This window comes from Mustela putorius, unplaced genomic scaffold (assembly GCF_011764305.1).
Source record: "Mustela putorius furo isolate JIRA1106 unplaced genomic scaffold, ASM1176430v1.1 tig00003987_pilon_pilon_pilon, whole genome shotgun sequence".
Classification (NCBI taxonomy): Eukaryota; Metazoa; Chordata; class Mammalia; order Carnivora; family Mustelidae; genus Mustela; species Mustela putorius.
The window spans coordinates 5,352,429-5,364,782 of NW_025422126.1; the positions used below are offsets into that span (position 1 = coordinate 5,352,429).

The 12,354-nt window shown below is 42.2% G+C and overlaps 1 protein-coding gene across 5 annotated transcripts in view; it reads left to right on the forward strand.

Annotated features, from left to right (window-relative positions):
- The window catches only part of POLD3 (DNA polymerase delta 3, accessory subunit), a 121,120-nt gene that overhangs the window by 57,453 nt on the left and 51,313 nt on the right, over nucleotides 1–12,354 (forward strand). For 4 of the 5 annotated variants that reach the window (XM_004768054.3, XM_004768053.3, XM_045071328.1 and 1 more), the window contains 2 exons: nucleotides 235–310; nucleotides 5,441–7,576. In XM_004768054.3, the coding sequence (XP_004768111.1) occupies nucleotides 235–310; nucleotides 5,441–5,643 (279 nt within the window). In that variant the 3' untranslated portion in view covers nucleotides 5,644–7,576. Of the gene's footprint in view, nucleotides 1–234; nucleotides 311–5,440; nucleotides 7,577–12,354 lie in introns of those variants that run through there. The other variant, XR_001182060.2, reaches the window with a different exon arrangement.

Consider the following 12,354-nt stretch of genomic DNA (forward strand, 5'->3'; position numbering starts at 1 on the left):
TGACTGAATGAACACAGTTCTTGGCTGAATGTGCTTTTTATCTCATAAACAACTTGCATATACAAGAACGTAACTTGTCTGTGTGGTAGGACTGGTCTCTAAAAGGAAGTGGGTAGAGTTCCTCCTCCAACTTTTTGTCATCATGGAATATTGGAGGGCAATTGTTATAGAAATTTTTGTTACTTTTCTCTGTAGATTCATGGTTGTAACCTCTAATCTTTCTTGATCTTTTAGAGCTCAAGTGGAGAAAAAAGAAAACGAAAGCGGGTGCTGAAATCGAAAACCTTTGTAGATGAGGAAGGCTGCATGGGTAAGAAGCATTTTTGGCTCTAAATCTAGAATTAGAATTATTACCATAGAGAGGCTTCATAATCACTTACAGAGCAGGGCACCTCACACTTGAGTGTGCACGTGACTCACCCCCAAGTGAGACTGGGCTGCTTGTCTGGCACACACTCGGAGTAGCAGAGTGTAGAGGAGACTACAGTTAAAGTCAGATCGTGGGTGCTTGTTTGGGCCATATGCTGTAGGAACATGCTTTGAGATATTGGATGAAAGTCACATCACCTCTGGTGGGGAGTTTCTTGATCTATGGAATAGATGTAAAATACCCATTTTTATGTGGCTTTGTTAAGATACAGGTGAGGTAATATTTAAAAAACACTTTTGGGGCACCTGGGTGGCTCAGTTGGTTGAGCATCTATCTCACTCTTGATTTTGGCTCAGGTCATGATCTCCGGGTCATAAGATCAAGCCTGGCTTCAGGTTCCCTGTTTAGTGGAGACTCTGCTTGAGAGTCTTTCCCTTCTGCCCTTTCCCCTGCTTGCACTTGCTCACTCTCCATGTCTGTCTATGTCTCTCTCAAATAAATAAATAAATCTTAAAAACAATAACGATGACAACACACTTTCAAGGTGGAAACCATAATTACTAACTTAAAATGTTACAGACATTGAGAAACTTTTAGTTTTTTATAGGGGTTGTTTTATACATTTAAACAGTGGAAAAGAAGCCCCCACAGATGCTTAGACTCTGAAGAGAGTGTAAGAATCTTCATGGTATTTTGTCCCATTTGTTCTACAGAGGGGTTTGACTAATCCACATCACTTCCTTTATAAGTTGCCTGTTGGTAAGTCATGTTAGTAAAAGCACGTGCTTTCTATGGTGTCCTAGAGGGAAATGAGAATTTAGGTTTGAATTATAGGTTGATTCCTTCAGCCATTGTTTAACCTTGCCCTCCCCTTCCACAGTTGACTCCCACTTCGGTGGGGCTTTCATGCTTGAAGCTGGAGGGGATGCTCTAGTCCTGGTGCTGCCCTTTTGTGTTTAGAAAGAGTTGCGGGCTTACACTGCCTTCGGCTCAGGTCATGATCTCAGGGTCCTGGGATCGAGTCCCGCATCGGGCTCTCTGCTCAGCAGGGAGCCTGCTTTCTCCTCTCTCTCTCTCTGCCTGCCTCTCTGCCTACTTGTGATCTCTCTCTGTCAAATAAATAAATAAAATCTTTAAAAAAAAAAAAAAGAGTTGCGGGCTTAGGTTTGTAAACCCCTTGTTAGTTGGATAGCCTGTAACTGTAGTTTCTCCCTTCCTGCAGCACTTGCTCTCTTAAAGAAGTATTTTTTTCCCTTTCTTGATTTTCCTTTTCTGGTTCAAACTTTTATCTTAAAAAGATTGATCATCTCTGAAGAATCCACTTTTCCTATGATATGTGGTTGTTAGAACTAGTGTGAACTCCATCTCATTGTTCCTCACCTCCCACTCTTCTGAAAAGGCCTGTGCCATTTTAATTGTAGCATATGATCGGGGAATAAAATTCCTTACATGTGGAAATTTGTCTTTTCAGTGCCAGAATTTTTTGTGAGCCTATGAATTCCAGACTTTGAGAAGGGTTGGTTTTTTGTTTTTTGTTCTATTTGCTTTCAATCTTTTAATAGTGTACTGTTAAGCATTTTGGTTTGACTATTGATGATATATATATTTACTGTTGAAGTTCTTATTCTTTTTTTTTCTTTTAAATTTAAGAGGACAAAAGCATCACCACTAGTTTTTTCCTCCTCCTACCCCAAAAGAAAATGTCAGATATATCATTGTGAGCATTCACTGGGAGTTTGTGGCTAATTACTTATTGCTTTGTTCAAAACACAGCACTCACGTTTGGGCCAGGTATGGGATGTGGGTTTTTTGTACTCCTGTCTCCAGACAGGACTATTAAGAGCCTTGGATGCTGCAGTGAAGACTGCTCTCATAGCACTTTTTTTTTTTTTAAGGTTTTTAGTGCAAGCTCAACCTAATGAATCTTGGCTCTTGTTACCAACAAAGGAGTTGTGTTTTCCTTTCTCTTTTTGGACTCTTCCAGTGTACCAGCACAGGGGGTTTGCCCGATCCTGTGCTGGATCAGAGTTGGTATGGGAATTTTAAAAACTGGTCTTTCTCTTTCTTTGAGTTTGCTATGGAAACTGGGGAGTTGAGCCCCTGAGATAAGTTTGGGGTAGACTTCTAGATGAGGTGGATTTCTAAGAGCAAAATATTCTTTGAGTAGAGAATAATAATTCTAATGTTGCCCATGTGAACTTGGTAGGTCAGAACAGTTGCATGTTACTCAGTTAAAATAAAGACTCTGTATTTTTTATATTGAAATCTCCTTTGTCCTGTAGTTTGAAATAACTATAGCTTTGAATATAGAAATCCTTCTTACAGCTCTCGAGGTACACCAAGTGTGCTGCTTAAGAAATTTTGTTGGTGTTGCCCTGACTGGTTTTTAACTCCCTCAAGCAGTGCATTGCACAGAACTGGCAATGAGACAACCAGTGGTTTCAGTAATGAGTAATGAAATAATGAGCTAATTGATGTTGGAGTTCAATATTATAGACCTGCCATTTGAATACAAAATATAGCTTATGAAGGAGCAAGTCTTATACCACCAACTAATAGTAAGTTGTTTCTTTTTTAGATCTGCATGTGACTCTTCAGACTTTCCTAATTTGAGATATTGAGTAAATAGGAGCTCATAAGTTAGTTCCAAAAATCCAGTTACATAATGCTTTTCAATTTGCCTATGAGATGGTGGTGGTATTCAGGGATCATAATTGCTAAACTAATAGATATGCCATGGGAATTCCCTAAGTATCTTAGAGTAACATTTCTCAAACTTGCCTGAGTAGATGCATTACCTGAGGACCTTGCTAAAAATCAAATTGTGATTCAGTAAGCCCTCAGGCAGGACCTGACATTCTGCATTTCTAGTAAACTCAGGGGAGAGTCGCATGCACTCGTCTGTGGAGCACAATTGAGTAGTAAGGCCTTTGAGAACACTTAAGATATATGTTTAAAGCTTATCAGTGTTTTTAGCAAAGTGAATTCTAGGCTCTTGAAAGTAATGACAAATCCTAGGAGTTCTTGAGGAGGAACCGTTAATTATGCAACCTCAATGGCATTAGATGGCTGTGGAGAAGGGATGCTCCACTGGCCACAGCCAGTTGACCTCCAGCATGGCTTTCCCATCGTAAGGGGAGAAAAATAGCATGGGCAGGTACTTGCCTAAGATTACTAGGTGCATCTGTACCTTCTGTGAGGTGGTGTTATCCCCATTTTACAGGGGAGGAAAGAGCACTGACTGTCAAAGTGTGGTCAGTGCTGGGAACATGTTAGAAAAGCAAATTCTCAGATCTATTCCTGATTTACTGAATCTGAAACTGGAAATTGAACAAGCCCTGCAGGGGATCCTGATGCACACCAAAAGTTTGAGAACATGTCAGTGGCAGACTAGATGGTAGAATGCAGATCTGTTTGATTCCAAAGCCACTGCCTCTGGAACAGTTTGACTAATATATTTTATTAGAAAGAACAATCAGTAATTAAGTGCTTAAAACTATTATTCGTGGTGCACCTGGGTGGCTCAGTGGATTAAGCCCCTGCCTTCGGCTTAGGTTATGATCTCAGGGTCCTGGGATCAAGCCCCACATCAGGCTCCCTGCTTAGCGGGGAGCCTGCTTCCCCCCACCCCCCCCCACCTGCCTCTCTGCCTACTTGTGATCTCTGTTGTCAAATAAATAAATTAAATCTTAAAAAAATAAAAACTATTATTGTTCTTTAATGGGAAAAATACCTTTCACTTCAATCGCTTGTACATTTATTATCGCATTAGGTTACTGTGTTCAGCGAAGAGGAGAGGTTTTCCTTTACTGTTTTTCTTCATCCTCCTGCTGCAGCTTCGAAGGCTGAGAAAGAATTTAGACGGTCATACAGCTGGTTATACAGCTGCTGCAGCTCTCTCTAGTCACAGGAGGGTGGCATTGTGCTGTTTCTCGTGTATGGTTTGTGCGCCTCAGTAATACTGAAGAGACGCTCATCAGCTCTGTGACATCGTTGTCAGAAGTTAGTGCCTGTGCCTGTCCTCTCTTCAGCTGCTTTGTACTGACTGCTCACTTTTCGAAGTTTCCATTGGGAAGAGATCAGTGAATATTATTGGTTTAAGAGAAGGCAATATATGCCTTCGGCTGATAGGAAGTTAAGAGAATTAGTAACTTTGTTTCTCATTTTATCACTGTCCTTACTTAAAACGATAAAGTTTGTCACTTGAGGCAGTTATCATCATAATGGAGACTACTACTAAGTCTTGAGTCATTCGGAACTAAGAACTGAACAGCTAAGTAATCTACATTTCTTTGTACTTAGTATATGCAGAGTGAATGATACCAGGATAGAGCTAGCCAGGAGGGTCTAACTGTAAGCCTTGTGGGACAGGATGGGGACTGGCAAATAGAGTAGAGATTAGGGCTAGGGAAACCAACAATGGAAATAGGTAGGCACTATTGGGTCAGGGAAGTGAGGATGAAGAAGTTAGTCAAAGCACGGAGGTAGAAGTAGGTGTTTGAGATATAGACAATTTCAGTGCAGAGTTTAAGAAGTTAGCTAGCATAGACCAAGGACCCAAATGCAGAATTCGGGTAATCAAATGATAGGGGCCCATTAAAAGGCATAGGACGTAGCATGACACAGTAATGTTGAATGTTGATTCTGAGCCCCAGCTAGAGTCTGTGTGAGCTTAGGATACACAGACTTCCCACTTGTGGCCAGAAGTGATCTCCCAGTGCAAGAAAGCTTCAGGACTAGGTGAGCACACCTGCTTTGATCAGAGGATCTGAGGGAACCAGAGGGAACAAGACATCTCATTCTCTCTCTCTCTCTCTCTTTTTTTAAGATTAATTAATTTATTTGACAGAGATTACAAGTAGGCAGAAGCAGACAGAGAGGGAAGCAGGCTCCCCGCTGAGCAGAGAGCCCAATGTGGGGCTCAATCCCAGGACCCTGAGACCACGACCCGAGCTGAAGGCAGAGGCCCAACCCACTGAGCCACCCAGGCACCCAACATCTCATTCTCTTAATTGTAGTGTTCTAAATGACTCGACCCATTCCTATCCCATTTTTTCCTTATTCTGCCAGTGACTGAAAAAGTCTACGAGAGTGAATCCTGCACAGATAGTGAAGAGGAGCTTAAGATGAAGACCTCCTCCATACACAGACCCTCCACTATGACTGTGAAAAAAGAACCCAAAGAAGAACGAAAGGGCCCAAAGAAAGGGACTGCTGCTCTGGGAAAAGCCAACAGACAAGTATCCATTACTGGCTTCTTCCAGAGGAAGTGAACTGCCATCTCTGTTAAGTCAGAGACATGGAGTGGTCAGAGGAGAAGACCAAGACAGACAGACTCTCACTTACTGTGTAAGTTCATCCTGTGCCTGACCTTGCCTATATCAAAAGACTTCTTCCATCCTGTGAGGTTTATACTGTTTCTGGTTTTTAACCAAAGGGAAAGCACCTGGAAGCAAGAGGCAAAAGAATATTTAAGAAGCTGTTATGTTCTAAGGACATTTTCTTAAGCACAATCTTTGACCTGTTCTGGAGAAGAATCCACTCCAAAAATAAATTGGAACAGGTTTCAGAATTATCACTGAAGCCATTTAGTTGCTAATTCATTGGGCCCTACACACCCTCTGCCCTGAGCACTTACGGCTCAGGAAGTATTCCTCCGTGTTCCTTTGCATTCTGTGGACTTGTGTGGGTCTTCATTTATCCCTGAATTTTACAGGACGTGTTTACCACTCCCTCTATAATCCCTTCCCCACTACCGTACTTCTGTGTGAAGCCATTTTCTGTAAGTCTTGTAAATCTTGGTTGGACTAAAGGCTGAAACAAAAATCTCCCTGTAATTCTCTAATCCTCTCTTCCTCTGTTAGAAAGTACACGGACTCCTGGCTACAGACCAGCACATTGCTGGTGTTCTCCCCATTTCACAAAAGCTCTCTGGACCTTCACTTGCAATTAGTAAGTAGGGGAAAGCCTCAGGCAGAGCACAAATAGAAATATAATGTTTGACTCCACCAGAAATGACTTAGTGTCCACCCTGATGGCAGCGGAGGCCTCGCCATGTTGCTGACACACAGCACGCTTTACACTTCTTTTGAGCTTTGTCTCCTCCCTGCTCCCAATCTCAGTACCTGGAGAGTGAACGCCAGCCAATGAAATGGAGGCTAAGAAGAGAAATCCCTTTCCACGTTCAGGGTACAGTAGTCAAGAAAAATTTCTCCTTCTCGAGGAACCTGAATGTTCAGAAACAGCAACTTTCCAGGAATGGAAGAGAGAAAGCACACATTTTTATACAGATGTTGCTCATCTGTATTTTTAACCCTCCCATTTGCCTAAAAATACAAGCTAGCCAAGAAAAGATGGAGAAACTGAGTTGTTAGGACTAAACAGCAAGTAAAACATTTTCATTTGTTACTTATGGAAAATCATCTAGTCCTGTGATAACTTTTGAGCAGTTTTCATTATGGCTGGATAGTGAGCTCGGTGGTGTAGTGAATCCTGCACAGTGAGTTCCAGGCAAAGGAATGCAGGCTCGGCTGCTGGCGTGGCTCACTACTGACAGACGAGGGATGTCTGACTTAGCCTGCGTATGTCGTGATGCAGTCAGCCGTCTGCTGTTTAAGGTTAGGACTTCGACTGACCTTGGATTAACGTGAACGTCTTTACCAGCCGTCCCCCGGGGCTTCCTGGCCAGGCACTGAGTGGACTTGATTGAGACCAGAAGTTTGGGAGATGAGTCCTGGCATTACATCTAGGACTTGAGAAGGCAGAGGCTTTGTGTAGCAAGCAGAGTAAAGCTTGACATATTCCATAGCCCTTTCTTTTTAAAATGTAAAAGGATGGAAAGCCTCAACTTATCTTTCAAAAAAACCCTCTGGAGAGTGATCTCTTTTAGGTGGTTATTTTTGTCATTGCCTCTAGTCCTTTTTCTTAATGAGAATGGAAAATTAAAGAAAAAACAGTCTAGTTTTTTTTTAATTATTATGCTGGGATCTCTCATAAAACTGAATTTTGAATTGGAAAATTCTTGGTGGTGGTTGGAGTTCCCTCTTTGAAATGATGCCCATATCCATATCCAGTCTGCTGCCTAACCTCTGACCTGTCTACAAGGTTTAGGAAGGAGTGAAGTGGTGGCCTTTGTTTTCCCTTTTTAAGCAAAACTCTACTGTGTTCTCCACAGGAATTAAATAAATTTGAGAAGCTGTGTTAAAACAGTGCTTCAAACTGAATGTCTGCTGGGGCGGTTACTCAACAGGACAGCCACAGTGTGCAGTCACCTCAACTCTGAATGGAGACAAGGCTGGTTTCCAGTTTATATTGTTAAAATTGCACACCCCGTAGTCTGAGATGAACAAGTTATTTGCTGCCTTCATCATTTTTTCAGCCCCATGGGAACTCTTAGTTTCAGCCAGACTCAATTTTTAGTTCGCTTCGGAGAAAATGTAGTCCTGATCTTGCACACTGTATTTGTTTGGCTTCATCACTTGCTAGCCATGTGACCTTGGGCACATTTCTAAGCCTCAGGTTCTTTGTCAAAATAGAGCTAAAATGAGGAACTCTGGATTTGTCAAGACTGAAAAAATATGTATTTAAGTAGCATAAGTTTGGTATACAGGTGGTAGCACGGGGCACCTGGGTGGCTTAGTTGTTCAGCGTCTGCCTTCAGCTCAGGTCATAATCACAGGGTCTTGGGATCAAGTCCTGTGTCGAGCCCTGCATGGGGCTCCCTGCTTAGCGGGAAGCCTGCTTCTTCCTCTCCCACTACCCCTGCTTGTGTTCCCTCTCTTGCTGTCTCTCTCTCTATGTCAAATAAATAAATAAAATCTTAAAAAAATAAAAAAATGTGGTAACACATAGGTGCTTTCCAAATGGTGGCTTCCTTCCTGATGTGAGAAATGATGCCAGCAGCTACCAGCTTTCTGAAATGTTGTCAAGGATATGAACCAGAGGTTAGACTCTTTCAGGGTCATCATTCTGGCTATAAATGTGATCAAAGGGAGATGATGATAATTGCCGTATTTTATTTTATTTTTTTAAAGATTTATTTTTTTTGACCAAGAGAGATCACAAGTAGGCAGACAGGCAGGCAGAGAGAGAGATAGGAGGAAGCAGGCTCCCTGCTGAGCAGAGAGCCCGATGCAGGGCTCAATCCCAGGACCCTGAGATCCTGACCTGAGATGAAGGCAGAGGCTTAACCCACTGAGCCACCTAGGTGCCCCGATAATTGCCCTATTTTATGGAACAGTTTCCAGAGTAGATACCTTTCTTTTGAAAGAAAGTGAGATTCCTTAGCTGTATATACTATTCATGAAAACATTTATGTGTATCTACTATATGTCAGGCCTCTGAGCTGGGCACAAGGGGTATAGTAGAGTCCTATGCTTGTCTGCAGGATCTAGCGGAAGAGACAAACCAGTAAAACGACATTATAACGTCCTACGGTAGAATGCAGTGACAAATAAGCACAGGCTTCTCTGAGACCTCAGGAGGGTGGACATTCTTTCTAGAAGAGAGAAAGCTAAGCAGATATTTGAAGGGTAAGTAGGATTTGGCCAAGCAAAGAGGAGTGAAAAAGATTTTCTAGGCAGAGGAGCATGACTTTGGGTGGAAATGGATGGCAGACTTTGGGAGTAAGAGGGAAATAAATGTATTGAGAAATGAGGCTGGGGTCCTGGTGAAAAGTTAGGATTTTATTTGAAGACTAAGGGCCAACTAAAGAATTTTAAGAAGAGGAGTAACATTAGAAGTTGATTGTCATCTGAGAGGGCAGCTGGCATTTTCTTTGAGTTGGTATGTCATATAGTGAGTCTTTCTACCCATGCATGCACATTGTATCTTAGTTTTGGTACTATTAAAATTAAAGTTTTAGTGGGATTAGAGAAAAATGTCACCATTAAAATGAGGCTGCTTCATTCTGGCAGCCAGTGTAGACAATTGCAGAGTTTCCCTTCTCTTCCTCCATCAACATAGATTTCTCTGGCAAGAAATAATTTCAGTTTTTTAAAAACTGATTTAAAAAACAGGGTAGTTTTCTGACACTCTCAAGGATCTCTGCCTCTACGCAGTTCCCTGAAAAGGGAGGGGCGGGATGGGAGGGGGCGAGTGGAACAGTTCTATTTCTTTTCTATCTTTGTTTCTCTAAGAAGACATTAGTTATTTTACAGGAGAGTGCTGAAGAGAAGGGCCATATAAGGAAACTAAATAGTTTCTCCAGGACAAGAGTAGAATGAGTGCATAATAATGTATTTGCCAGAAACGTACTCTGTCAAGACTCGTTTTGGTAAACTGGTCTCCTTTCATTGGTTCCGGGATCTCAGTGTGCTGTAATGCAGCTTTTTACCACCATGAAACATTCTGGGGCTGCCTCGTTTTGTTGTGAGAAGACAGTATTGCTTTCTGAGTTATTGCCCTGGCGGCTCTGTAAATTAGCCCATGCTGTCACCATGCCCTCTCTGAAGGGCACATTGTACCCAAATGACTGCATTTAGGATTGACTCTTGCCACTCCCTGCTGCATGACACTTCTCACCACTTGTATCTGTGTCCAGTTTTGTGTGTGTGTGTGTTCTTAAGTGTGGGCCACCCACAAATTGCCACCCAGGCTCTTTAGCCAGAGAAACTTGGTAAGACTTTGGATCCAAACCCACCTTAATTCTAGAATTGCCCTTTCATTTCAAACTCTAAATATTGTCTGGCTCCCCCACACCATTCCCTCTCTTAATTCTGATTTGCTCTTGCCAGACTCCTTGTTTCTTAGGCTTCACTTTGGCTTCTCCCCTTCTTTTTTTTTTTTTTTTTTTCCTTAAATAATCAACAGTTCCTCATAGTTAGTCCTTCTTTGACTTCCTTCTTTTGGTCTTTCAGGCCTCCTCAGGTTCTTTCACATCTTTTACTGGACTGCTCTTGAAGAATGGAAAAACCACGTTGTTTAATAGCTGCTTTGGATCATTCAAACCCAAAGTGTTAAACAGCTGTTGAATGCTAGTTATGTTTACTCCTGGGTAAGATACTTTTGAGATTGCAGGAGCTCAGAGGTTACTGTTTTGGAATGGCAAGACATGCACACTAAGTAGCATTGTGTAGCAGTAAAGATGACACTTAGAGGATTAGTAGACAAGGAGCTTAATAACTCAGAAAAGAACCAGGATAATCATAATGGGCAACATTTCATAGTCCTTTGTAAGAACAGCAGGATTTAACTCAAGACACAGGCTAAGGAAGTTTCACCATTTTAGAGGATTTTATTTAGCTGTTTGAATGTCACTCATCATTTGCATGGTCATGGTACAAGTAATCCATAATTAAATGAACATTTAGTGGAGTTATTTCTGTCCTATCTTAAGAATAAGGATTTTTGGAGTGCCTGGGTGGCTCAGTGGGTTAAAGCCTCTGCCTTTGGCTCAAGTCATGATCCCAGGGTCCTGGGATCGAGCCCCGCATCGGACTCTCTGCTCAGCAGGGAGCCTGCTTCCTCCTTTCTCTCTGCCTGTCTGCCTGCCTACTTGTGATCTGTCTGCCAAATAAATAAGTTTTTAAAAAAATAAAGATTTTTTTTTTAAGATCTTATTTATTTATTTGGCAGAGAGAGTGAGCAAGAGAGAGAAGGAGCCAAGGGTAGGGGCAGAGGGAGAGGGAGAAGCAGACTCCTTGCTGAGCAGGGAGCCCAACATGGGACTCGATCCTGGGACTCTGGGATCATGACCTGAGCTGAAGGTAGATGCTTCACTGACTGAGCTACCCAGATGCCCCAAGAATGAGAAAGGAACAGGTATCAAGAATTGTTCCCAAAGGCAGTTTATGGGATATATTTTGGATTAGTGTAAATTCAACTCAGTTTTGTATATGCTCAATTTTGGCATATGGAGGAAGCAGGGTTCTTTGATGAAAGCCAAACAAGTTGGGAGGCAGAGGGGTCTGGATTCAAACTCCGTAAGGCACTGACTTTAGGTAAGGTACTCATCCTCCAAGAACTTGTTTCCTCGTCTTCATTTTTTACTTTTTTTTTTTTTTTTTTAAGATTTTCATTTATTTAACACACAGAGAGAGATCACAAGTAGGCAGAGAAGCAGGCAGAGAGAGGGGGAAGCAGGCTCCCTGCTGAGCAGAGAGCCTGATGTGGGGCTTGATCTCAGGACCCCAAGACCATGACCTGAGCTGAAGGCAGAGACATAACCCTCTGAGCCACCCAGGTGCCCCTCATCTTTATTTATTTTTAGGAAGATTTTATTACTTATTTTAGAGGGAGCACTTAAGGGGTAGGAAGTGGGGCCAGGGGAAGAGGGAGAGAAAGACTCTCAAATGGACTCCATATTGGGTATGGATCCCAATGTGGGATTTGATCTCATGACCCTGAGATCATGACCTGAACTGAAATCAAGAGTTGGACATTCAACTGACTGAACCACCCACCTGCCCCTACTCCTTTACAGTGAGCTACGACCTACCTTAAAAGGTTTTAAGTCTTTAATGCAATACTCCACAGGCAGCTCCCAGTATTTGGACATATATTAAACATACAGAATAACTCACACTTTTGAGTACCTACTATGTGTCAGGCACTGTTCAAGTGTAAGAAGTACTAGTATTGACTTTTTTTTTTAAGATTTTATTTATTTATTTGATAGAGACCACAAGTAGGCAGAGAGGCAGGCGAAGAGAGAAGGGGGGAAGCAGGCTCCCCGCTCAGCAGAGAGCCCGGTATGGGACTCGATCTCGGGATCCTGAGATCATGACCCGAGCTGAAGGCAGAGGCTTAACCCATTGAGCCACCCAGGCACCCCAAGAAGTATTAACTCTTAATGCTCATACAACCCTATGAAATAGGTACTTTTATTCCACTTTTATACATGAGAAAACTGAGGCAGAAAAGTTAAGTAACTTGTTCAAAGTCACAGAGTTAGCACATGACACAGATAAGCTATAAATCTTGACAATTTGGCTTCAGTGCCTCTAGTCTTAAACAATATTCTCTCTTGCTCTTGGCTCTATATT